Below are 26,507 nucleotides of genomic sequence, written 5' to 3'. Positions count from 1 at the left end.
AAAAGGGGGAGAGAAGTACAATAGTTTTCATTGTTAACTAAATTACTGAGGCTGTTTCCATGCATAATAAGAATAATGGGTATATGTTTATCTATGGCAATCTCTGTAACATGCAAGAACAATACTCTCTTTTTAAAGTAACAAGAGCAACAACAATGGTACACACAATAGAGACGTGTGATCTGACCCTGGGTCCCTATAGTGTCCCTACAATGCAGGCTTTCCCAACCTGATGCCCTCCAGGTGTTTTGAACTATAATTCCCAGCATTCCTGGCTATTGGCCATATTGGCTGGGGCTGATAGGAGTTCAAGTTCATAGAGGGAATGGCTACTAGTCCTGATGGCTACATGCTACCCCCTTTTCAGAGTCAGTATGCCTATATACACCATTTGTTGGGGAACATGGGCAGGAGGGTGGTGATGCACTCATGTCCTGCTTGTGGTTTCCTGGTCGACAGCTGGTTGGCCACTGTGTGAACAGAATACTGAATGAGATGGACCCTTGGTCTGTTCCAGCATGGCTCTTCTTATGTTCTTATATTCAAGTCCAAAACATCAGGAGGGCACCACATTCGAGAAGGCTGATTATGCATACATAATGTGCACATGTGGTGGTGGTGGGAAGACAAGTATGGTTGTTGAGTGTTATGGGGAAGCTGCTGCACATTCAGTATGTAGACATGGCCCTGGCAGAGGATATTGCATGAGTCATGGAGTATGAAGTAGCCCCTTAATGTAACATTTTGGTTCCAGAGACATTAAAAATGTAGTTGTAATGAACTGAGCCTTTATTGGTCAACTTGACATTCTGGCCTGATAAACAGTGTGCTTGGATTAGTTGTCTAGCTCTCTCCATCTATTGCTCAATCAGATTTAAGTGTATGAATTGCTCTAAAGTTCTTGACCAGGCTGACTCAAAAAGTGATCATTTGATCTTTATTTATTTTATTTTATTTATTTCATTTCTATACTACCCAATAGCCAAAGCTCTCTGGGCAGTTCACAAAAATGAGAACCAAAAAGCACAGGATAAAACAATATAAAATATGAAAGCATTAAAACCACAATATAACAATACAACCAGAATAAAACCTAGGAGCAATGCAGAGATTTAAAATGCAGATTTAAAACACCAAAGCTAAAAGACTAGGAAGCTAAAATGCTAAAATACTAGGGGAATAAAAAGGTCTTCACCTGGCACCAGAAGGAGTACAACATAGGCACCAGAAGGAGTATGTTTTCCTGTTACCACCATTAGCGTGGGGAGTGAAAAATCCTATTAGCACAGCCTCTCTGGTTGGCTTTTCATCTCTGAGGTACTGAATTGATTGGTCCCTGCCCCAAGAGATGAGGTTGGAAATCCCCAATCCTGAATGTTTGAGATTTAAGTAGAGGCAGAACAAGGAACCCACTACCTCTTCCTCTTCCTTGTGGATGAGACATGCTGGAGCTACTCCAGTGCCCAGGGAACATGCGTCTGATGCCATTTCGAAAAGGCATCAAACAAAGGCCTCTGACAGCATGAAAATCTTGGGCCTTACTTGGTGGTCCAATTTCTGCCAGACAGTGAAGACAAACAATTAACCTAAGTAATCCTGTATTATGGAAAGATTTTGTCTAACAGGGCACCTGCAGTTCATACCCATGTTAAATAACCTGACTGAGATTCCTTGGTTACACAATTACCTGTGTATAGGACTACATGCCCATAGTAGCAAGGGGAACTTAAAACCATGGCTAGGGCAAAAAGGATAGTCCTAGGCCTTCCTCATGGCTGGTATTTATTTCAAGGCATCTAAGTTGGCCTTAACAAATGTATTGGTGGCAATTTTTTAAATATTAATCCTTGCCAATAAATTTAAAATGCAATACAAGCTTGGACAGTCTTTTCATCCCATGCAAACACAACAGAGGATCTAAACATGGTAGAAAAGGGGCACAAAACTCCAATGATGGTAACAATTTCTGATGGCGGTATTTAGAGCTGAACAAGACTCTGACGTAATTAAATAATTACAAATATTTAGAATCCACATAGGAAAGACCAGATGTCAGTCATAATTTTCCTAATAGCTAGATGTTTTGAAAAGATGTTTTTCCTAATAGCTATATCAGGTATTGCTGATATAGAATTCTTTCAAAATGTGAAGGTATAGACTTTACTATATACAGAAAAATAATACGGATTGGCAGGTGTTTCTTCATCAAGCTTTACATTCTGTTGACTTAAAATTAAAGCCAGTATTACATTCCTGGACTGCAGTAGAATAGCAGCTATTTTTCTAATAAATGGTTTAATTTTTTCTCCCTGCCATGTTACTGAGATAAGAAAGGGTAGGAAAGCCAGCCAAGATAAGGAAAAAGAATGCAGATTTTAAAGTATATAGCAGTAAGACAATATATGCACTACTATTCTCCAATGATTAATGTATTATCTATAGAACAGAATTCCCTATTCCAGCAAAAGCTCAGATTTAAGCACATTTATTCTATTTTATTTATAAAGTTTAGAAACACTTAAAATAGAGTGGAATTCTTTGATTCTAAAGAGAAAACCAAGAGAGTATAGGATCTGGACCTAAGATCCCAAGGTGTTTTTCCCATTGTTCCTTGTTGCTATAAGCCGAGCCCTCTGTACTGTAAAAGGGTTGGAGAAGGAGGGGCATACACTGCCAGCCCTTGTGACCATCATAACAGTCCCCAAAATGGATCAAAGCTTTGTATACTGTCAGCCAGAACTCAAATATTTTGTGGTACTATTCACTACTTCTTCACATTCCATCACTGAAAGAAGTCCTACTACTAGGGCATAGAATGGCCATTTTATTTGGAGAGCAGAGAGAGTAGAAGTAATTTTACTTTGCCAATCATAGAATACTGAGTTGTATCTAATTAGCTCCTCCTGCTGATGGGATGGCTTCCATAAGCACAAGAGAAGGGAGACTATTCCCTTTCTGCCCTGCAGCCTGCCCACAAAATCTACTCTGGAAGATTGGGGGACCCAACACAGCAGATTTGGGGTGTGTATGTGTGTGCTAGGGCCTTCAGGGAGAAAGAAAGGAAAGTTGTATTGTATGAGTGCAAGTCCACATGCACAACACTGGATTTCACCCTTCATATTATAGGGACAGTAGAGTGGGAATTTTTACTGTACAGATGCATACTTGCTTCTAAACATGATTATCAATGAAATTAAGAACCTGAGCTTGGATCTCTTTATAGCTCACAGAGGGGAAAAGTAATGAAAATAAACCAAAGGTATGCAACGTGGTGCCTGTGGGCACCAATCTGCCTTCAGACACCTTTCTTGGCACCCACCAAGGTGCCCCACCTCTCCTACTTAAAAAAATAAATAATAACTTTTGCTTTGAAATAGGTTTTAGTTGGTGCTGAAAACTGTGGGTCCAAATGAGTTGTTTAGTGTGTCAGGGCTCAGACCCCACTCTGAGGGTCTGCCTATGCCTTGTACACAAATTTTGGGGTAGGTTACTTGTCCTTTGCCATGGCTGCCAGGGCAGCTGTTTAGCGGTGGTGCCCAGGACAGTTTATCAAATTGTTGAATGTGCCCCAAAAGGTTGCCTAACCCTGGAATAAGCTATAAAACCAGTTTATGTTTGTTTCATGGTGCTGTGCAACATATAGACATTTGTTTTCATTCTGTCCTGTCTTTTGCCCCCCTTTTTACCTCTCTCTGGAAACAAGCATATATTAAATGACTTATTCAGAAACAAATTAAAATGGAAGACTTATTGAATGACCTGTTCAGTGCTTTTAAACTTTAAAATATGAAACACTAGCAAATGTTTATACTGGCTAATATCCAAACATGATATCATATCACAGGTTTTGCAACCTGAAGGCTATTTTACAAATCTGAAACTGTTACAGAGTGTACCACTCACGTTTTTGAGCACATCTGTCACCTGCTATCATACTGAAGGCAAATCCACCGTCACCCAGCCAAACCAGAGAAAGTACAGCTTTTAGCTTACTAACGTATTTTCATCATGCTCTCATGATGGAAAGGACAATCCCTTATGAGCCATTGAAAGGCTGAGGGCACCTTATTTATCCATACTTCAAATAGCCCTGTACATTAATGGGACATGTATTTTTACCTGCCTATCAGAAACGCTGCCATCTTATACACACATGACTAGGGTTTGTTGCACTGATGAAATAAACCAATCATCCTGTTCTTGAATTGATATTCTGACATACACATTTATTCACTTTTCTGAGGCTTCCCCTGTAGAGCAGTACTTTGAATATTTTGCTAAATATTTCATATTTAAAAGCTAATAATTTATATTCGGGAAACTTTATACTTCAGCTGGAAGGAATTAACATTCTGGTTTCACAGTGCATTCAGGGTCACTTCTGACATTACATTTCTCTACCCACCTTCTGAAAATATGTTTAGCAAAGCAGTCAGAAAATTGTCATAGATGGACTTCTTGGTAATGCCAAAATGGTGTTTCTACACACAAGCATTTCCAAATGGAAACAGCATAATTGTATTTCTCACACTGTTCTCCCCCCACCCCACACCCCAGTTCACCTTTGCTGTTAGATCCACAACGATCTGTATTTTAAAACTTTAAAACAGGGTGGGCAATTTGCAGTCCAACAACTCCAGATGTTGTTGGACTTCAACTAGCGGTCCTAGCAGCTCTAGTCACGAAAGCCAACGGTAAGGGATGATGTGAGTTGCAGTCCAACAATATCTCAAGAGCCACAAGTTGCCCACCCCTGCTTTAAAATATGAAACATAGTCTAGTACCCAGTGCATGCATCTTAGGAAGGATAAGCATAAAACCTACCACATGGGTGTGTCATGTGAATTTTTACCCTTTATGGAAATGATTATGAGAAAAGGTTAAAAACTTGTATCTATCAGTGGATTAATTTCAATGAGCTCTGGTTATAATAATAAAAGTACTGGTTGTGAAGCTGGCTTACTTCCTTATGTGCAAGAAGAAAACCTCTTTATCCTAATATATGGAAGCTGTACACAACATTTCAAACAACAATAAAAAATGACCAATTTTGGTACAGAGCTACTTTTCATATGGCCAACACTGCAATGCTAATACCATATATTTGTCCTCAATTTTTTGTCTGTGTCCTAACATAAATCTCTATAAGTGAAATCAGGATCTTGAACATTTGTTTGTGATACAACAGTAATGGAAGAACTGTTTTTAAACTATTTATCTTATGAATTATGAAGCACTTGAAATGCAAGGAATATCGGTTTTGGACACAACTAAGACAAGATCACCTCCTATTTGGTAAGATATGGACACATTCCTAAAATTCACATGCTAAAGAACAAGGAATAAATCAGAGAGCACCTAAATGAGTACCTGGATTTGGATCTGATAAAGACTTGCTTGCAATTATTCAAAGACCTCTGTGTTACAGGCTACCAGAATCTAATTTGTCACAATAACAATATATGTCTACATATTGCAATTACTTTAAAAATATTTACCTTGTTGTTCTTGACATTTTCATGTTCTTTGAAGGCTTGTCTTCACGAAAACTATAATCAAGAGAACGTCTTCCTCGGAAGTGGTAAGAGAATGCGTTGAATTGTCCTCTAGTTCTACAGTCTGAAATGAAACAGGGTGTTATGAGTTATATAAATAACACTTCGGGTTTTAAAAATGTATCATGCCCAATAAAATATAAGAGGGTTTTAATAGTCCCTTCTCCTAGCATGGGAAATTATTGCATGCAAAAAAATAAATATGATCCCCTCTCCCCAAACCTTTCATTGAAATATCAAGTGCCTTTGAGAAAGAGAGACTGACAATGGAATTAAACTCTATAGTTGGGATGTGCACAGCCCCCCCAGCCCCCGCACTCGCTCTGACTTCAACCCCAATTTGGTGTTTTGGAAAAATGCCCACTTCTGCATGGATGGATTTGTAATTGGGAGTTAGCTGCTTCAACTTGGTACTGAACCTGAGCTAAGGTTTGGAAATCCGATGCTTCATGCTTCCCATTGATTATCATGGGAAATTCAAAAACTGCTATAACATCTTTTTCTTGGTCAGAATTGGATGATATTTGCAGGCATAGTAGCCCATTAGGAGGGGACTAAGCCTGCCAAATATCAGATATATAGGTGGTGGAGCTTTTGTGCTATGTGCCTTTGTATTTTTTATTATTTACTTTAAGGGAACTGCTAATAACTTTTTTATTTCTAAGCAGAATTGGATGAAAACCACAAGATAGTTGCCCCTTCTGAGCGGATCAAGCATGCCAAATGTAAGAAAAATAGCTGCAGTTCTTTGTGTGCAAGAGCAGCCTTGACATGTTGAGGGGAATATGCTTATCCCCTTGTGTTCCTTGTGGACCACTCTTCTGAACATGACAAGACAGTCTAGAGGTGTCCCTAAGTAAGAAAAGTGCCAAGTTTCAGAAGGATAGGTGCAGTGGTTCATGTAGAAGGGGAGCCCTCCCATTGATTCACTTCATAGAGGGTAGGGAAGCTATGCATTGAAGTTGAGTAGTTCTGTTTGTGGGTGCAGTACTTTATCCCATGACGAGATGGGAAGGGCAGAGAATAAGGCGGATGGGTAAAAACACAGATAACAGTGGCTTGGCTTCTAAATACCTGAGAGTGAAACTTTTGTGCACTGGATGCTCCCACGGGCAGATGGTGGGAGAGGGATTTTCACTGGTTTCTCATTCCCCCTGCAACCATTTATGCTCTTTGAAAATGTGCTCAAGTGGTTTGGGGGACCCTCTGGAATAGTGTGGCACGGAAAACTGCAGGGGAAGGGAGTTTAGCAAAAATTGTGTGCCACCCTTCCACCAGTGAGAGCGTCTTCTGGGCTAGAGTCCTTTCTGTAAACATAAGGGCAATGAAGGATCCAAGATATTGCTCTGGCAAATCACCAATAAATAATATATAAGATGAGCAGAGAATATTATGTGATCTTGAATAGTGTGGGAGGTCACAACTGTGGACTAGGATTGTGGAGAGCTTTTCTATAGCAGATTTCCTGGCTGAGGGTGGAATGGAATATTACATGGATATAAACTATATAATGCCGAAGGAAGGTTTGTTCATCACAGTTCTTCACCTGAAACTATGATTCTGAATACATCCCTTCAGAGGGCATCTCTATGCAGGTCTGTAGTTTGAGAGGGCTGATGTGATGCTTTAAGGAATATATTTAGGTAAAGCTCAACAAGGAATAGATATCAGTCGTTAAGGAACAAACAAAAAAAGATGTTGACTTATTTAGCATCTTGGAGAGAGAGAGAGAGAGAATGAGAATTTGATAACCATTTCAGAACAGCAATGTGGTGAAAATTTTTGGCCAAACTAGTATTCTGTTTTTGTAATTATGCAGAAGAAGAGCTACTTTCTGTATATGTGTGTGTGTGTGTGTGTGTATTATAATTATTATTCTGACATTTTGATAAATGTTACAGGAAAAGACAAATTTCAATAAAAAACATAATTTAATATCTATCCTGGAAAAATATTTAGGGGTGAGGAAAGCAGAAAGAATAATAAAAATAGATACATTCGACCACAGAATATTGCAAGAATAACGACCCAACAAAAGCCTAACAATTTACAGTATAAACACTGACCAAATTGTTGAATTTGAATTGTACTATGATGAGAAATGCTTGTTCACAGAGATAATATTTGTTTTTAATGTATAAACTAGCAATATAGAAAGCAGAATATTAGTCTGGATAATAACTTTCACCACGGTGTTGCTGTTCTAGTATGCAAAATATACAGTTGGGCAAAATACACAGTTGGAATTTTGGTTGGTCCTAATACCTTTACTAGGACCAACCAAAATTCCACAAAAATGTACAAGCTTTTGAGTTCTCCAGAACTCTTCATCAGACTAGGTGGTACAAAAAGCAGGGGTTGGGGAACAAAACAGAAAAGTCCAAACATCTGGCCAGACCCAGTCTGAAAATGGAAGCTGCAGACTGAATGAAGTGGTAGGTGTTGCAGGTATCTGATACCTGCAACTGTGGATTTTAAATTTTTTTCTCACGGGCCAGCACAGATATCTTTGCTTTTTCATGTTATAACATGGTAACCAAATTAATATATAAACTAGCAGTATAATGGCCTGTACTTCCTTGTCTCAAAATAGTGAATGGCTTCCGTTGACTGTTATGGAAAAAAGCAAAGGCACAGCTAAGTAGCGATGGGGAAAAATTTGGAATTGGAAGAGCTCAAAATATAAATTCCCCCAGTTCAGAAAGCTCAACCTCCTTTTGAATAGAACCCAGACCCCTTCACAATACCTCTCACTCAAAATAGGGTTCATCTCTGCCAGTCATCCTGCCCAGTACTCCTACTCCCTTCTCAAACAACAACAAAACTTATCTTTGAGAAGTGGGCACAGAGGGTGGGGGAATTGCTGGTCCCTCCCTAATGGGAAATGGAGGTCCTAAGCATGTTGAGGATTATTTTTCCTGTTGAAGTGAGATGGGTAACTTCTTTCTGCTCCATCTGAATAGCTCGTTTTTCAAACTTGAACGAGTGTGTCTATGACTCACATGACTGAGAGAGAAAACTGCAGTGATATGGACAGACCTCACTCAGCAGCAGATTTATGAATCTAGCTGAGTGTTCTGGGCATCAAGAATTAGTTTACTTGGGTTGTGTTTTTGAAACTTCTCTCAAGCTAAATAACACAAAGTGGTACTACAAAATATGTATTTATTGCTCAAACAGTATTAGAGAATAACAAATCTTTGAAACGATGAAACAAAGCAAAATACATTGCTACATACTATGCAATCAGGATGATTAGAAGCATAATAGAAATCGTGGCTAGCATGTTTCTTAGTAAAATTAAAGTTCAATTTTTCTTAATGAACAAAGCAGTCATTATTAAGATCGTATAGTTACCTATCTGGCAAGCACGGTTTGCAGAGCTTAGGTAAACATGTTTGGTAGGCTTCTCATTTTCCAAAGATCTCTCTGGGATGAAGTCATCCTCATTTCTATGTGGATGATGACCTCATCCCAAGTTTTGGACCTGCTCATACCACTATTCCTATTTTTCTCAATGTAGCCAGGTTTGCTATTGACACCAGTAACACTTAGATGAAGGTATCCCTGCTTAGCTAAGCAGCTTTCTGGTTCCAGTACGTGACTGACCCACTTGTGTCAATCTTGCTCCATTTCTAAGAATGGTTTCTCTTATTTCTAAGAATACATTCCATTACTCACGGTTATCTCACAACACACACAGAGAACTAATCACTTACAGTTAGCATACACAGATAAGTAGTAACAGCACTCCTATGAAATACAATGTATTCATATCAACAATACATGTTACAGTCATACTCTGTGACAGAAGCACATGGGATTAGCATCTTCCCCTGCCTCCAAAATTAAATTGGGAAGGCAAAGAGAACTACAAATCTGATGTGTAGCTCCAGAGCATCATTTTGAATCAAGGAGAGGCCAGCAAGTCCTCTCTGGTCTCTAAGTGAGACCTCCCCACTGCTGGTTTCTCTCACCCTTCTCAAAGTTCCTTTGCTTGGGAAGAGGCTAGGGGGAACTAATTGGCTAGTGGCACTGTGGCAGAGATAAGTGTAAACTTCACTGCAAACAGTGCAAACCATAGACTTTTATGGACGAGGACAGGTGAGCACTTATTGAAGCTCAGAGGGGGTATGGCAATAAGTGCGAGCATGCTAGTCTCAAATTAACATGATATGTGTTATTAATATGTTGTTCAGGTTTCTCAAGTACGGACAACTAATTCACAACGCCTAAAAAACATCTGTGTATCAGATGCATATAGCATCTTTCTGCCAAGGATGTTAAGGCGGCTTACACGGGGACTGTAAAATTTTCCACTGACATTAGCTTTGTGACACTGGTGACTCATCCATGGTCTCCCAATTAACTTCATGGTTAAGCTGAGATTTGAACCCAGGTCTCCCTTTTCCAAGTCAGACAATTTATGGTTTATATCACACTCAAGAGGATTTGTACAAGAAGGAGACTGAGAATGTCTTGGAAATAGTTAATTTGACAGGGCAACTTGGTAACAGATATTCTTTAACTTGTTTCTCTGCCCAATACCTATACAGCATATCTATTTAATTTTATTTGAAAAATGTATACCTGGCATTTTCAAAGTAATTTCAAAACTGTGTGTGTGTGCGTACACAGACATACCTTCACAGCAATCTTGCCACATCCTGAGATCCACTTTAGGAATTTCATCACAGCTTCCGTATCCATGTGGGAACTCAGCCACTCTAAAAACATCACGTTGCACTCTAGTTATGTTGTCACCATTGTCACACAGAATTCTGGCAAGGGATGACTGCTTGATCTGAGTCAACTGAGGTGGACTAAACACACCAGGGTTCTCATGCCATAACCTGTAGTCTCACATAAAGTAAGAATAAATTCTTGGACAATTATCAATTTAAAAAATAATAAAGAGTTCTATTAGAGAACAGAATTCAACATTATGCAAAATATTGATTGTATGTATACTTATATTAATAGAATCAAGAAAGAACTGATGTATTTAATAGCATAATTGGTTTTTATATTATTATCTCCCCCTTTACAGGGTTGGTTCTCCTGACATATTTGTAGAATCAATCGTATTTCCTCAGCCAATTAAACACTCTTTAAATCATGGCACATCTTCCTAGTTTACATTTTAATGCTATCTGAATAAATCCTAACTCAACATGGATAACCGAAATGGGCTGCAAGATCTCAGTAATACCTTGTGCACCACTGAGGAATTAGAAATGGTCTCTTTAATTCAAGAACTTTAAGGCTGCAATCCTATATACGAGCCTTCCCCAACCTGGTGGCCTCTGGATATTTTGGACAATAACTACCAACATTCTAGACCACTGGCCATGCTGGCTGGGGCTGACAGGAGCTGTAATCCAAAAATCTGGAACGTACCAGCCTGGGAAAGGCTGCTATATACACTTACCTGGGAGTAAGTCCCACTGAACTCAGTGGGGGTTACTTCTATGTGGACATGTATAGATTGCACTGTAATTGTCCTATCTACAAACTCACACTGGTAATGGCCTTAAGAGATATTTCACATATGCGTGTACGTCACTTGATTTCTAGTACTTGGCACTTGATGACTCACAAGTGACTGAGAAAAAACTCCATTGAAAAGCATTGTAACTGGAGTGATACGAAAATTCTGTCTATATTGTTTTATTAAGCATGGCTTATCCCCCTATGTAAGGAAGCATTACAGGTTTCATGGCAGAAAAGGAAAATGGGCACAGCAGGGAAAACAATATAACTCATAGGAGGAGAAGGGACAAAGTAATCTACATCAGGGATAGGCAGACCGAAGGGCTGCAGGATCTACTTTGTTTTTTACTGGACGTTCAACCCTGATGCCCACTAACCAGAGCCAGATACAAAATGGTGGCTCAGGGCATGGTGCCAATGACCTGTGCACTCCATCAGCTATACCAAGATCACTGAATTCAAGGTCTTTTCACAAAAATCTACTACTGCTCCCCCTCCACCACGAAAAGCTTTCCTCACTTCAACAGTTAGGGGGGTTGTTGCTATTATTAAACAACTTTAAGTCAGAAACCCTTGCTGACCTACTGCAAATTATTCAGTGATCTAACAGTAGATCTTCATCCATCTTCTGCCTGGCCCTAATGCACACAAAGCTCACCAATAAGGGCTCCTGTCTTTTTTGCCTACCACTTTCCTGACCTTTTCCTCCTCCTGGACTAACCGACTCTAGCCCACTATCACAGCCGCCAGTCTAACTAAAGATGAGGGGGAGGGGATGGACAGGCAGACATACACTAGGTTTGCTGTGTCTTGCAAACCCAGGTGGCAGGGGTTGTTGGAGGGTTAGACAACCCTTAAATAACCATAAAACAAACCATGGGTTATTTGAGGGTTGTCTAACCCTCAAACAACCTCTGCCACCTGGGTTTGCATGACACGACAACCCATGGCAAGCATGCAGGCACCATGCAAAAATGGTTCCCACGGGTCCTTGGCATGATGTGATAGGCCCCACAGTAAATTAACCCACAGTGGACTGTTGTGTTGTATGAACAAGGTCGTTATAGTTTATTACTCTTAAAATGGAAAAATTACTGGTTTTACACAAAAAACTTACCTGTCTCCATCTCGGAGACGTTTAAATTGTGTGCTCAAGAGACACATCAGTGTTGGTCCCAACCTGCTACCAGGAACTAGATCTTCTACCATAAGAGCAGGAAATAAATCTATATTCAGTGGTGAACCATATAATCTATCATAAGAAAGATAAATGATTGTGGATGATATATATGAATTCAGAATTATACTGCATTTCAGAACTCCAGCTGAAATTTCACACCATTGCAGATGGAAAGACACTTGTCTGGTTTTGTTAAATTATTTATTTATTATATTTATATCCCACCTTTTTTCCTCTCACAAAGAACCCAAGGCGGCTTACATTATCTTGTTCCTCTCCATTTTAGCCTCACAACAACAACCTTGTGAGGTAGGCTGGGCTGAGAGTCTGTGACTGGCCCAAAGTCGCCCAGTGAGCTTCCATGGCCAAGGGGGGACTAGAACCTAGATCTCCCAGCTCCCATTCCAACACTCTCACCACTACGCCACACTGGCTCTCAATTTTCTTGCTCAATTTTTCTTTTTGCTGCCTTGCTTCTGAGTATTTGTGGGTAGGACCTAATTGGAGCCACTACTCAACAGGTTCAGCTCTGGAATATCTTTTAAGTACCAGACCTCCAATCTTCTTTTTCTGCACCTGTTGACTGGACAAGAATATGTTTGGACTGGCACAGAGTGCCTCTCTCTCCGCAGAGATTGACCCCACATCTCTAGGATTAATCAGCAGTTTATAGCTGTGTTTGAGCCCTAGTTTATTTTTATTTTACCAGTGAAGCACTGGGCTAAATTTTGAAGCAAGGTTGCGTACACCTTTGGTGTAATTCAGAAGTTCTCTCCCAATATTTTAAACATTAGTTGGTTCAATAAAACTACTGTATAACTTCTTCTGTATTTTATGTTTTGGTCAGTGAACCCAACAACACTACTCAGTCCAGCACTGAAAGAACTGCTTCAGAGAGCTTACTGTAATCCTGGAGAATGTGTGTCTTTTTTTTTAACAGTGGATTCCCCCGGCATATCACAAACCACTTTGGATACTCTCCTCATTTTCATAAGTACTTTGCCATGTAAAATGGAGAGCTGTGGTTCAAGGGAAAAAAGACAGCTCCCTTGGGCTCACAGAACTAGTTTTCATGGGTCTTTGGACCCTGGTCAAAGGGAGTTTTCTACTCAAAGAGTCAATCAATCAATCAATCATCATCGTCAAGTTTTAGCATTCTTCACACACGTCTATTTTATTTTACTTATGGGAGGTAAAACCGATCATACAAATGGAGATTGCTGTGCTACTATAGCCCTCAATGTGGCATATTATCACCCCAGCAATGAGGCTGTGTGCATGGTAGAGAGTTTATACATGTGGAATAGTAGCTATTCTATGTATACAAATACAGAATGGGTCCTGCTGTGTGTATGTTGGTGGTGGGCAATTACCTGCTATGAGACTGGTGCTACTCAGCACTCAGGCAAAAGCGGGAACAACATTTTGCCATTATTTATGTATATGCAAAATGGTCTTCCTACTTTTACCTGAGTGCAGTGGTATCAAGCACTAGTCTATGTATGTATTTATTTCATGGTATTGATTATATTTCTATACCACCCAATAGCTCTTTGTTTGTATGTATATTATGTGTGTGTGTGTGTCTATACACACACATATATAATATGAACACATTGGCATCATATAATATTATATATTACCTATACATATTATATGAACACATTGGCATCATATAATATTATATATTACCTATACATATTATATGAACACATTGCCATGAAAATTAAGCATATTAAAACTATGTAACTTAAACAAAACAGAGGGTTGGTATTCTTTTTAAAAAATGTGTTAGGAATTTTTAGTTCCCAAACGTACTTCTTTTTCATTGTAGGTCAGTCTGTAGATACTTCTGTGTTTTCTTTTTTACTCAGTCTATCAATGTGTTACAGGTATGTGACTGCTTGTTGCTGCAGCGGGCTGTATAGTTTACAGTCAGAATCTGTTCAGAAGTGGTCTGGAAGGGTTTGGAACCCAGTTCAGTAGTGAGAAGCCCAGGGACTAAGAGTTTGGCTATGCCTACTGATTTGGGTAATGGCAAGAGGCAGAGAGGGAGGGGGCCTAGTTTGGGGTTAATCCGCCTGTGGAATGTCAGTTTAAATGTGAGCTTATCTCTGTCAGAGGAAAGCAAGGTGTGGTGAGTCACTCCCAACCAGCTGCTAGCTTTCGACCTTGAATGTCACACCTATACTTAAGATAGCTAACAGCATCTCCAAGAGAAACTAGTGGGGGGGGGGGTTCATAGGTGTCACACAGGTCGATAGAAATGCCCTGTTTGGTGTAGGGCTCGTTTACTGGTCAAGATCCCTCATCAATTAGATTGTTGGAGGTGTATTACTGCAGCCCCACCCTTGCTTTTAAGTAGGTGCTCAGGCTGACAGCCTGTGCTGGGAACTTTGTCTTTACTGTCCATCTTTTATTGCCCGTCATTACCACCTGTCATAAACTGCCTGTAACCCTCCATGTTTTGGACTTCTCTCCATCTGAGCTGCGAGAAACATCTCACCTGGACTTTAGTCTGTTTCACCTGAATTGTGTTTGATCTGTGAATCATTAAGAACCTGCCATGGAATCTATCGTTATACTTTTCATAGACCCTGAATTCTTGGTTGCTATGGATTGTGTATCTTCATCTTCAATAGACGGCCTGCTGGTTTGGACTTATCTTGGATTTTTCTATGCCTTGACCCATGTGGCACTGAGATACCAAAGTAGAAGCTATGGTCCTCTAAATCTCTCTGTGTGGGGGTTTACTTTGGACTTACTCTTGAACCTATGTTTTAACTCTTGGATTTGATATGTGTTGACCCATACGTTATGGAAGTACCAACAAAGATCTCATGGTTGGACTAAATCTCTGCATGTGTGGATTTACTTAGGTCTTTTTCTAGAACCCTTGTCTTTGACTGCCTGGGCTGGTTTATGCCAGAAATTATTTGATCCCTTTGCCCTGTATGCTGAACCTTAGAGACTGCAATGGGGGAAACCAAGTTGTATTGATCTCTGACATGGTTATAATTATTATCTTTTGACTGTACTTTGAATTAAATATTGAGCCTACAGCTTATTGATATCAACTATGATTTCTGGACAGTTGCAACCATTACGTTTTTGCCATGCTAGCTAAGAAGCTCATCTATGAAACTTGATTTGCTACCAATAGAAGTTCTCATCATTTCTAGTGCTTTGTGTTAGCTTGACAGAATTTGTTTGTGCCAAAAGATGAGCACAGAACAGTGCTCAAAAGTGCACACAGCATGCAGTATCATATACTGCTGCACTCCTGTTCATTCCCTTGTGCTAGCAGGACCCACTGCTAGAGGGATCCTTCTGCGAGCTCTCCTGACCTCCCTGATTCTGGGAAATAGCATTTCTGCCTGTTTCCGGTTGCTTTAATAACTGCTGGCAGGAGCTAGCAGTTTTTAAAGCAACTGGAAACAGGCAGAAATACCCTTTTCCAGATTGTGCTAGGCGTGGGTCCTGCTGGTACATGGGTAGCATAGGAGTTCTCTACCCGAAGGATCGATCCCATTTATTGTAGCAGAGGGACCAACACCTTCTAACACATTATACAGTTACTGGGAAAAGGTGTTATACTGTTACACCTCTGCATCAAGTGTGGATGTTTGCAGGGGAAAGCTTTAGATCTCCTTGGATGTGGGCCAGCAATGCAGGCCTGCTCTCCGGTAACTGCAAAATATGTGTAACATGTGAAGGAGGCTCAAATCTCCACACAAAGAAGTAAAAAAAAAAGGATCTGGTTCCTCTGCTGAGATAAAGAGGGAAGTAAACACAAAGGAGAGCACCACCAGAAAGTAACTATGGATTGAGATGTTCATCTCTCTTTTAAAAACATCTCAGAAACATTCTAAGGAAAAATATCACTTTTATCTGGAGCTCACCTCCTGAGTTTCTCTCTGATCTCGGGATTCTTAACTTCATTTTTCAAATCTTCAAATGTGTGTGCTGAAGAAAGGTTGCAGTAAACTCTAAAATCATGGTAAGGTGGGATTCCATGATCTCTGCCTCTTTGAATATTCATAGAAGCTAGATCTAAAGCTACCGCTCGTGCCATGGAGAAGAGCCTCTCTGTCAGTTCTGTATTGAGCAACTGTGATGTCACACGCATCTTACCAGCAACACCAAACAACCCTCTTAGAAGTGGATCAATACCTCCTTCGTTTACAATCCGAAATGGAGAGAAGAATGCCTTATGAAGAGGTATATGTCCTTGTGGAATTGTTTCAAAGTTTTCATCCAGCCGATACAGTATGGGATTGATCAATGTGTGACCAAACCTAAAAGCGGCAGTTGCAAACTCATTAGTTATTCCAGAATTAATGTTGGGATCATAACCTTTATATTCACCAAGCATCTTCAAGCCTACCTCTCCCAAGATTTTAGGTAGCCAGTGGCTGTACGTTATGTGTTGCATTTCTGCACCAACAATTTTGCGTGTTTCATGATATATTGTATCACCATCCCAGTGCGGGTTGAGTTTCAATAATTCTGTGGCAATTCTATTGTGTTCTCTAAACCACAGCGTATGCATGCTTGTGAGCCCCAGTTGTTCGTTGGCGCGATGATCTCCAGCTAAAAAGCAGGGAATCGGGCTCTCATTCTCATCCCTCATACATTCTGTTGGAGGACCAGTAGCAAATGGAAGAAGAGGCTTTCCAGATCTCTGTACAATGCCCTGTCTCAGAAGGCCCCTGTGACTTGCTACGTCTCTGATTTCCTGTGCCTCATGCTCTGAACTGCCATATACATTGGAGGCATCAATATAGGAAGTCAGCTGGTTGATCTGTTCTCGTGGGTAAACGGAATTCATGAGGAGAGACGTCATGCCACTTCCACACACTGGACTTGAACGCACAAAAAACATGCAGCGTGCTCCATTTCTGACCCGAGGATCATTGGGTGGGATCATGATGGAGTAACAGGGAGGGTCATTTGTACACACTGAACTGCAATGCTGACCGTCAGAAAACCGGGCCTCACTGAGGGCAGCGACTGTGGAGTCAAGGTCATGATCCAAGAACTGGCCCCACTGCATTAGCATATGACTAAACTGGTCGTCAGGGGTTATTGTTTCAGTCCCTATTAGAGTAGTTGAAACCAAGCGTGGCATTGGAAGTGTGTAACCATTGTAACGCCTGTTCGCTCCGATGCCCCTTGGCAAATTAAATCCGTTTTCATAGACTGACTTCAGCAAGCGTTCAAAAGCTGTCAGAGAGGCTCCCCACATTGGATGTTGTAGATTATTACAGGTTCCATCATGTGTTCTGTATTTCTGGTGATAGCACATATCTGAACAGTTATTTACACGCCTATGGGCAGTGCAGCCTGAGAGGTTAGCTATCAGGTTCAAGTACTGCGGAGATACAAGATCATTATAGTGATAGCCTGAAACAGATCAGAGACAGAGAGAGAAAAAATCAAACCCTTTTGAAATACTGGGGAAAAGTCTCAAATGCCAGGAGTACATGACTTGGAGCAAATCCTCTCCCCATTGTGGTGTTGATGACTAGAAGGGGTTAGGATGGCACACTGGTGTCTCTACTCTGGGTTAGGATGGCACACTGGTGTCTACTCTGACCTCTGCTGGTGGCGAGAAGCACTGCAGGAGGAGGGGAGCTCCACCATGCCCCGCTGCACCAGGGTTTGAAAAGAGCTGCCACTGGTGGTTCTCCTGCTGGCAGTAACAAGAGGAAACCCCAAATCAGGGTGTTCTGTGGGTGGGGGCAGGGAGGAGTCAGCTTTGGATCCACTTGATCTCTCTGTTCCTCCTGATGGGCCCAATCCGGACCGATCAGCTATGCCATCTCTGGTGTAGCAGTTCTCTCCCACCCACCCATCCCCATTGCTTTCAGTGGGAGTGGGTACTGTTAATACATGGATCTACCAGGCCAGACAGCCTGGCAAAATCCTCCTCCCACACATTCTGCCCAGGCCAGTGAGGGGCATAGATTCCCTTCATCACTCCCCACCAAGATTGTTCTGCCCATCAGTTTAATCCTATAAATAAATGAATCAGTTCAGGGCCACCAAGATTGCTCTGCCCATCAGTTCAATCCTATAAATAAATTAATCAGTTCAGGGCCACTTTTAATTGTTACTCCATTTTAATGGCACACTTCTTTACGTTTTGAGGCTTTTTTGTTTCTGATGTGTTCCACAAATTCCTCACATTCTGCCCAGGCTTCTGCCTGCCTGCTATTTGATCTTACCTCTACTTCTGCTTTAATTCTGTAGTTCTATCACGCACTTTGCTAATTGTTTTAGTATTGTGTTTTTAGAAAGCAATCCTATGGCCCCTGGACAGTGTATGAGGGGCTATAGGATACTTAGTATTTTACCTTCTCCGGCCATAGACAGAACTCTGTGGCAGCTCCTCTCCTGAGCTCTGATCTTGGGATGGAGAGGGAGGGAGGGAGGGGTATGCAGGTGGCAGGCAGGGAGAGGAGAGGCCAGATCCAAAGGCCTCTCGTCCCCATCCCCGCCCATAGCATGCATCTCAGCCAGACAGGTTCAAAGGCCTGTCTAGGAAAAAAAGTGCTAGAGGAGGGCAGAAAGGCTAAAAAGGCCTCTGCCACACCTCTCGTCCTGCTGGCAACAGCCCGAGATCGGAGGTTTCTGTTGTTCAAGGGGAAATCCTGTAGGATTGCACCCTGAGTCTGTCGTGTTAGCCATCTTCAGCTGGTTCAGTTAAGAATCAGAAATACAGTTCTTAATAATACTAATACTAAATATACAGATATGTAGATATCAGGCACGCCTTAGGGAACAGCAAGCACACTAAGGGGAGTAAACTCGGCTGGCATGATCCTGACACATATAGAGGATGTCCGCAAGGGGTTAGGCTAATACATGGGTAAACATGGTGAATATGTTGGTGGGGAAGGAGAAGATTATGAAGTGAAGGATCTAGCTGTAATGAAACAATAAGCAAATAGCATAAGGTAATTTCAGCAATATTTGACATGATACCATTTTGCCAGGATTACTGTGCATTATCTTTTAACAATTGTTTATTAATTTTGCTAAAGTTAGGGTGTAATCTTTTGCATATTTAGAGAGAAAAGAGTCCCACAACTCCCGGAATGCCCCAACCATCCATGTTAGCTAGAGCATGCAGGGAGTTGTAGGACCCTTTTTGGTCTAAACATGCATAGGATTGTGCCCCTAGTTATTAATAAAGAAATGTTAGACACAACTATCTTTGAAAACTGCTTCGAAGTGCCATAAATAAGTTGATCTTGTTTCCATAAAATTGCAATCAAATATATCACAACAGTCACATGTAATTTTTTTAAACTGTCAAAGTCAGGATCTGATTATGATTTTGTGTATGCAACCATGTGATAAATGGCTCAATATAAGTTATCTGTTCAAGTCAGTTACGTGGAGAAACTTGTGCTGCTAAATAAATCTGGCAATGTTCCAAATCCACAAAGCAGACACTCTCAAACCTGTATATTTAGCACAACTAAGAGTTTGACATTAAAGTTTTTAGCATGCTTTAATAAAAAACACAATTACCCAAAACAAAGAACTGTCCTAAGCAAAAGTATTTCCTTTCACAAGATCAACTTGGCTGTAGCATTTGGCTTTCTGCCTAGTCCCAGCTATTCTGCCTTCCTAAAACTTTAGTATAGCTTCCAAATACTTTGCAACATGTCTCAAGCACAGGTAACTGCCAAAAACAAGACCTTGGAGGGATTACTAAATCATTGCTTTATAAATGCAATTTTAGTTTGTGTTGATATACTCAAACTGAGAATATAACTATTCCACCAGGGCAATTATTAGGTGTTGTCAAAAACAATCATTACAGAGCAGGGTTTAGTGGTGGGGAACATGTGGCCCTCCAGATGTTGAACTGCAATTTCCATTAGCCCTACCCAGCACAATCAAGGGTGAGGAAAGATGGGAGTTGTGATCCAACAACATCTGGAGGGCCACACATTCCCCATTCCTGGATTAAGTAGTGAGAGTCAGAGTTGCCCAAGCAGCACTCCATATTAGAGACAAATAAATAAGAAGTCATATGTTTAAATTGTGAGTTTTTTTATCAGCCTTCACAGTGTTCAGATATCCTACTGACATACTGTATTTTACTTTCAGGATAAAGCAGGTAATTTGAGAAAGAGATGCTGGATCAGAAAGCAGAACTCATTTATTAAAAAGCACCTATATGCTATTTTAGAATTCAATTCATTGTGTGGATGCTGTTTGAGACATTAACCAAACTTTCACAGACTTGGTTCTTGTTGCTGGAAATCTGAGAAATCCACATACAACACCAAGGCAGCTTCCTTCCAGATGCTCAGTGTAAGACTGACCAATGGTAAGAGAAGGGAAAATGTCGTTCTCTTAATTTGGGATATAAAATGTGTCAACTCTGGTCTGCAGTAAGAGACAGTGAGCAGTATCTAATGGGGCCATTTCACAGGTGGCCCCTCCTGCCTATTTTACTGCGCAAGTAGCTTACCGTTTCTGTTGCACAAGTGGCCTGTTGGTTCCATTGCTCAAATGGGCCCCACCACCTGCACAATGGAGATTTAACACTTCCTATAGAAAGCCATGAAATAAGTGGAAACGCTCATTTCTGGATTGGGACAGGTTGGCAGAGCTATTTAATGCAAGAACTTTGCCCTCTGGCGCCGTTAGTACTGTCAGTTCAGCAATAAGATATTCAGCCTGCTTTACTGTCTGTCCAGCAACCATGGACGACCCAACAACAAAATGTGTTGCCAGTTTTGCTCCAGCCACAGACTGCACAGTTACAGACCACCCTGCCAGTTACTCAGCCACCGTCTGCACGGACTTTTTGTGCACTGCTTGATACGGGTGGCACTCAGTCACTCCCTACAGAAGGGAGAAGCGCCTGCCACGTCAAGTCCCTTCAGGGTCAGTGTCTGGAACAGAAGGTTACTAAATACTACATCCCAATCTTCATGCCCTCTGTCTCCTCACCAGATGCCCATATGTGTGATGCACAGGGACTACAAAGAAGAACAGACGTATGCCAAATCCTATACCCCATTCAAACTCCAACCACACTCCCAATGGCAGATCTTTATGCCAACAACAGAGTTGGTGGAAAAGAAATCCCTCCCACTAAACACAGCGGAGAGTAAGAAGACACTAAAAATCACTGCCCTCCATTGCTGACTCATCATGATGAAGTACAGAATATGGGGTAACTCTGCACCCAATTGCAGCATACCAACACCTGTATATAAATCCCAAACAGGGATGCCACTACTCAAATGACAGGATGTGCAGCACGGGGCTATATTACTCTGGATTCATGTCATACACACTTAGAGCACACAAGGAAAAAACACTGACTTGTTCCATTTAGGTCAACCATTAAACCATCTTGCACGTGTTCTTGAATTAGCTGTAATGTCCTTTCAAATATTTCTCCAGCTCTGGCTTGCTCAACAGTGTAAGGATCTCTTGGGTATCGAAATAAGGCTAGCAAATCATTTGGAGAACGGGGGCGACTAATAGATAAAACAGGAAAAAGACATAAAAATAAAGGGTAAACACACTACCCAGAAGTATAGGATAAACTCTGGTCTTAAGCCTAACACTGTTTAGTAATATAAGACTGTGAGCCATAAAAGCTGCAAATATTATATTAAGTCGTCTGTAATGAATTTATAAATACATACCTCAATTATTTATCCCAAATTGGAAGCAAAAATAATAATAATAAAAAAATTAGCAGCTGACACCTGCTAAACAAAGGGAAAGGAACCACTTACTTAAACATTAGGGAATCATACAACACTGTTTTGGCACTTTCAACCTTCACAGATTCAGCACTCTTCAGCCTACATGGCTGCCCCTCCGCTCCAGTCCATATAACCAATAAAGTACACATAAGGTGTAGAGAAAAGAATGTCTCAGGAGAAAAGGATGCTGCACCACACTGCCCACTGGGAATGCAGGCAATTGGCATCTGGATGTGCCAACACGGAATTAATTGTGAAGTAGTAGGAGTTCTCTTGTAAATAAAAGATTTACAAGAACTAGAGTGTTCAACTCTTCTAGCTAAACTACCATATCCCCCCAAGCTACAGTTACAAATTGAACAAGTAATACACCAACACATTGTCATGATGAAAACAAACCCATCAGACAATACGATACCTGTCAAACAAATGTGTGCGTGTTGAGTTTATTGCTCTGTCAACAGTAGCAATTGCTTCAACAATTGAGCTTGCTACAAATGGATCTCCAGTTCGACTGACATCAGGAACTACAAAGAGAAAAAAGGAAAAGCTGCAAATTTCTCCCCACACCAAAATGACTCAGTATACGCCAAGTCTAGACACGACATCATTTAATAATTGAAAACCACACTTTTCCTGAAAGTTTTATTTCTTTTGCAACAGAAAACTACTAATCTCTTGGGAATGTTATAAAAAAACATTCAGTACTTTAGGAGAAGCCCTATTCTTTTGCAATTGCAATTAGTATACTTTTTAATTGTTTAAGTGTAAACAATGCAAAATTGTCAAAACACTGTGACTGGGTCTTCTTTTCTCCATCCCGTGCATGCTGCTCACGCGACCGCCATGTCCCTAATTATCTGCAGTGTGACACAGGTTATCATGTTGTCCAAACCTGGCAAGGTGCATGGCAGGGGTGGCTTCTAAACCACCCCACAACCCCTGGCTTGCTGTAGGGTTCTGGCCACCCTGCCTGGGTTCACGGGACACAACAAACTAATTATGCAAATCCCCCTGGCACATGACTGGCATGTGCAGCGTATTTAACAACCACTGTGGTTTGTTAACTCCCTGCTGATCGTGTGAACCTGCTGATCATGTGAGCCTGGTTAAAACATGGGAGCTACAAGGCTCTGGGCTAAATTTTTTTGAGCACCTTTTTTCCCTGATACACCATATGACTAATTACTTTAAAAACTGACAGGAGTTCAAAGGCAGTACATATGGCATAGCAGTCTGCTGTGTAAAGGGGTGGGGTGGGGGGGAAGCAAAAACAAAATATGCATATCCCCCCCAAATCTGACCCTTTAGATGTAACTAACATATATCTTTGATTCCCATCTGTAGTGTTATTATATTACCAACATTCCCCATATAAAGGGAAGAAAATTTGGCTGGTCTCTAGGAAGATTCCTCTCTGAATCTTCTTCAAACCCTTAGATAATCTTCTGGATTTATTACTTTAACATCCACAACGTGTAGAAATTCTGCTACAATGTCCTTGCAATAGGTGGCATCCAATTGTGTCTGTCCACTGACAGAACGGCGTCAACCAACAGAGTAGATTTACTATTCCCTAGTGCCCCTCTAGAATCTGTTCTGGAGGATTGGGGGACCCTCTGGTGAAGATTTGGGGCAGGGGGTTGCATGGGTTGGAGAGGATGGGAAAGTTCCATTGCATGAGTGCTCACTCAATGATGGGTGTAGCCCAATCACTCCTCCTAGTAGCAATCTCATGTGGCATTGACACACCTGTAGCCAAAACAAGAGGGATACGTTTCCCAGTGCTGCTTGATTATAGTCATTAAACATAATGGAACTACTCAGATAATTATTCAAGTAAAGGTATCTTTTTGCTCCTCAAATATATAGGTTGTATACTGGAAGCCTTTAAAGAGTTTGGTGATTTTGTAAAATAATTTACTTCCAGATCCACTGTAATTTATGAATCTTACCATTCACACTTAGTACCATACTAACTGAAGAGTATCCAATAGTATTCCTTGCAACACATTCGTAACGACCTTGATCTGCTGGTCCAACATCACGAATAGTAAGAAATCCTTCAGGGCTAACATGAAATTTCCCACTTTCTGTGACCTGAACTCCGTCCTGCAGCAAATCAGAATGCCCAATTAACTGGTAATTTTTGCAGATGTGAAATTCTTCAAGCTGTTCATTCTTAATTTGGGGAAGGGGGCAAGTATGACTTTGATTTTGGAACTCGAATAGTGTACATTCAATTCATATCCATTACTTGTATCTGCAATATAATTATTAAATATTAATTACATCTTTTTGGTGTAGCATACAAGGGGCAGTATCCAATGATGACCGCCTACTAGTGGCCAGCCCTGCCAATTCCCTTCCACAAGTGGCATCCACCACTTGTGGAATGGAGATTTAATGCTTCTGGAGGGAACACAAAATGAGTGGAAACACTTGTTTCTGGAATGGCGCAGGCTGGCAGACCTCATATAAGGGAGCTCTGCCAAGCTGCCCTATTCCAGAAATGAGTGTTTCTGTTCATTTTGGGGACTTGCTGCTGAAGCACCAAAACTACATTATGGAAGTGGTTGGCACTGCTTGTGCAATGGAATCAGTGGGGCTGGCCACTTGCACAATGGAAGCAGCAGTGGGCCCTGCTCACGGACACACAACATTGCATACTGCCGTTTTTAAGCCAGCCATAGAAAAGCCAACCCCCCTGCCCTCTGCCTCCCCCACCCCACCCCAGTGCTTAACATGCATCCTAACGGTAGGTTCTGAGGAGCTCAAAAACCTGCTCACTATTTTGTAACATTTTCATTGATCCATTTTGGAATTTTCAAGCCCCTTCTTTGCAGGTCTTCAGAAAGGCTCTGAAAACCCACCTGTTTTTGCTGGGCTTCCCATAGGTGGGAAATAATGTTAAATTTGCGCAAATCTTCCCAAAGGTGGGGGGAAAGGTGTTGCTATCTAGGCAAGCAATAGAAGAGTAAATTGACTAGTGTCATTTCAAGATATAATAGAGAGGAGAACTCATCGTTAGTGAGTTCGTGAGAAGTTTTTTGCTGCTTTTGCCAGGTGGCTATCTCACCATTTTAAACAACCCACACTGAAGCAGCTCTGCCTGATTCAGATGGCACGAAAAGCCACCCTGAGAACAAGCCACCCTAAATGATCCTACTACAAACCATAGGTTCTTAGGGTGGCTTGTTTGCAAAAAATAACCCACTATGGAAAAGCCATGTTGGGTTCAGACCTTATGTTAAGTCACCTTGCAACCACCCATGATAACAATCCACCATAATTTAGTGTGATGTGAGAACTAGGTCAATGACTAGCTGAAGATCACCTAGTGGATTTAATGGCTGAGTTGGGATTTGAACCTTCTGATCCTAGTCCAACACTTTAACAAGTACACCATACTGCATTTCGGTATTAAGTACCGGCATTAAATAGCCATCAGATAAGCTGAAATTCATCACATTCTTGCTTATGTGAAAAGGAGGTAGCCTAAAATATGTAAATAAGCATGCAAGAATGCATGCGTACATATACAATCATCTAAACATACAGAATACAACAACAGAGAACAACATGGCGACCCATCAGCCATGTACTAAAGCCTGCCAGTTACTTGATAACTTCCTCCATGGATTTGATGTATCACCAAGCTGAAAAAAGCCTAACTGAAGTCTCATTGATTTCAATAGGTCTACTCTAACCATGACTAAGTCTGGATCCAACGCAGAAGGTTTACCAAGACCATGTGGGTTATTCAAAGACTGCATTAGGCTTGCTGGCTCACCAACTTGTACAGAACTAGCTCAGAAAAAGCCCACCAAACTGCTGCTCTCAGGGAAGAACTACAGGTTCCACATCAACATCATGTCTTTAAACCTGGCTGTTGCTTCTCCTTTGCAAAATTTGGCTTGGATAATGTGATCTGTAGCAGAGAAGCTTTGGGTAGGAAAATTGTGCTTAGCCCTTTGTTCATCCACTGATGATACCCTGCAACTCCCACTTACTAGCTGCTTTTCCACCAGTCTAGGTTTGATCCCCATTATTTCTGTTGCAAAGCCGGGTCTGGAACCTGGGGTAGAGAAAAGCTGTTTGTAAGCTGGAGCTGCAGGGGAAAGCTATCAGGCAGGCAGACGACTCAACCACTTTCTTTTTTCTCAAAGCTTTTCTGAAAAACTCACACCTTCCTGGCTGATTTTCAAAGTCACAAGTTTGAGTGGAACTACCCATTAATAAAAACTTAGTCATATATTTTAGACAGAGGAGAAGCATCTGTGAACTACTATATGCTTTATAAAGACTAAGCAGCATAGGAAGTTGGAAACACATTCTAATTATAAGCTAATTAAACATGAGCGTATTTACCTTATTCCATGTTATTACTGGCTCAGGCTCTCCTTGAGAACTGCATGGAATCTGCACATTTGTGCCAACTTCTACTGTCATATCACTTGGAACATTAGCAAACACAGGAGTTACTGAAATAAAGATACACAGAAGTAACGAAAAGTGGGTAAACTCTTT

General features: G+C 41.0%; 1 protein-coding gene across 4 annotated transcripts in view; it reads right to left on the bottom strand.

The window, feature by feature from the left end:
- The window catches only part of PXDN (peroxidasin), a 112,022-nt gene that overhangs the window by 10,799 nt on the left and 74,716 nt on the right, over positions 1 to 26,507 (bottom strand). For all 4 annotated transcript variants that reach the window (XM_084826729.1, XM_084826728.1, XM_084826727.1 and 1 more), the window contains 8 exons: positions 26,349 to 26,461; positions 23,933 to 24,089; positions 22,396 to 22,504; positions 21,586 to 21,743; positions 16,131 to 17,634; positions 12,166 to 12,300; positions 10,200 to 10,408; positions 5,499 to 5,619 (listed from right to left, as the gene is read on the bottom strand). In XM_084826729.1, the coding sequence (XP_084682855.1) occupies positions 5,499 to 5,619; positions 10,200 to 10,408; positions 12,166 to 12,300; positions 16,131 to 17,634; positions 21,586 to 21,743; positions 22,396 to 22,504; positions 23,933 to 24,089; positions 26,349 to 26,461 (2,506 nt within the window). The remainder of the gene's footprint in view (positions 1 to 5,498; positions 5,620 to 10,199; positions 10,409 to 12,165; positions 12,301 to 16,130; positions 17,635 to 21,585; positions 21,744 to 22,395; positions 22,505 to 23,932; positions 24,090 to 26,348; positions 26,462 to 26,507) is intronic.

The sequence above is a fragment of the Heloderma suspectum genome, chromosome 1 (genome assembly GCF_057233095.1).
Source record: "Heloderma suspectum isolate Gila_16-S chromosome 1, 16-S_ref, whole genome shotgun sequence".
NCBI lineage: Eukaryota > Metazoa > Chordata > Lepidosauria > Squamata > Helodermatidae > Heloderma > Heloderma suspectum.
Note: the sequence above shows the minus strand (reverse complement) of the source record. Positions and strands in the feature narration are given on the sequence as shown.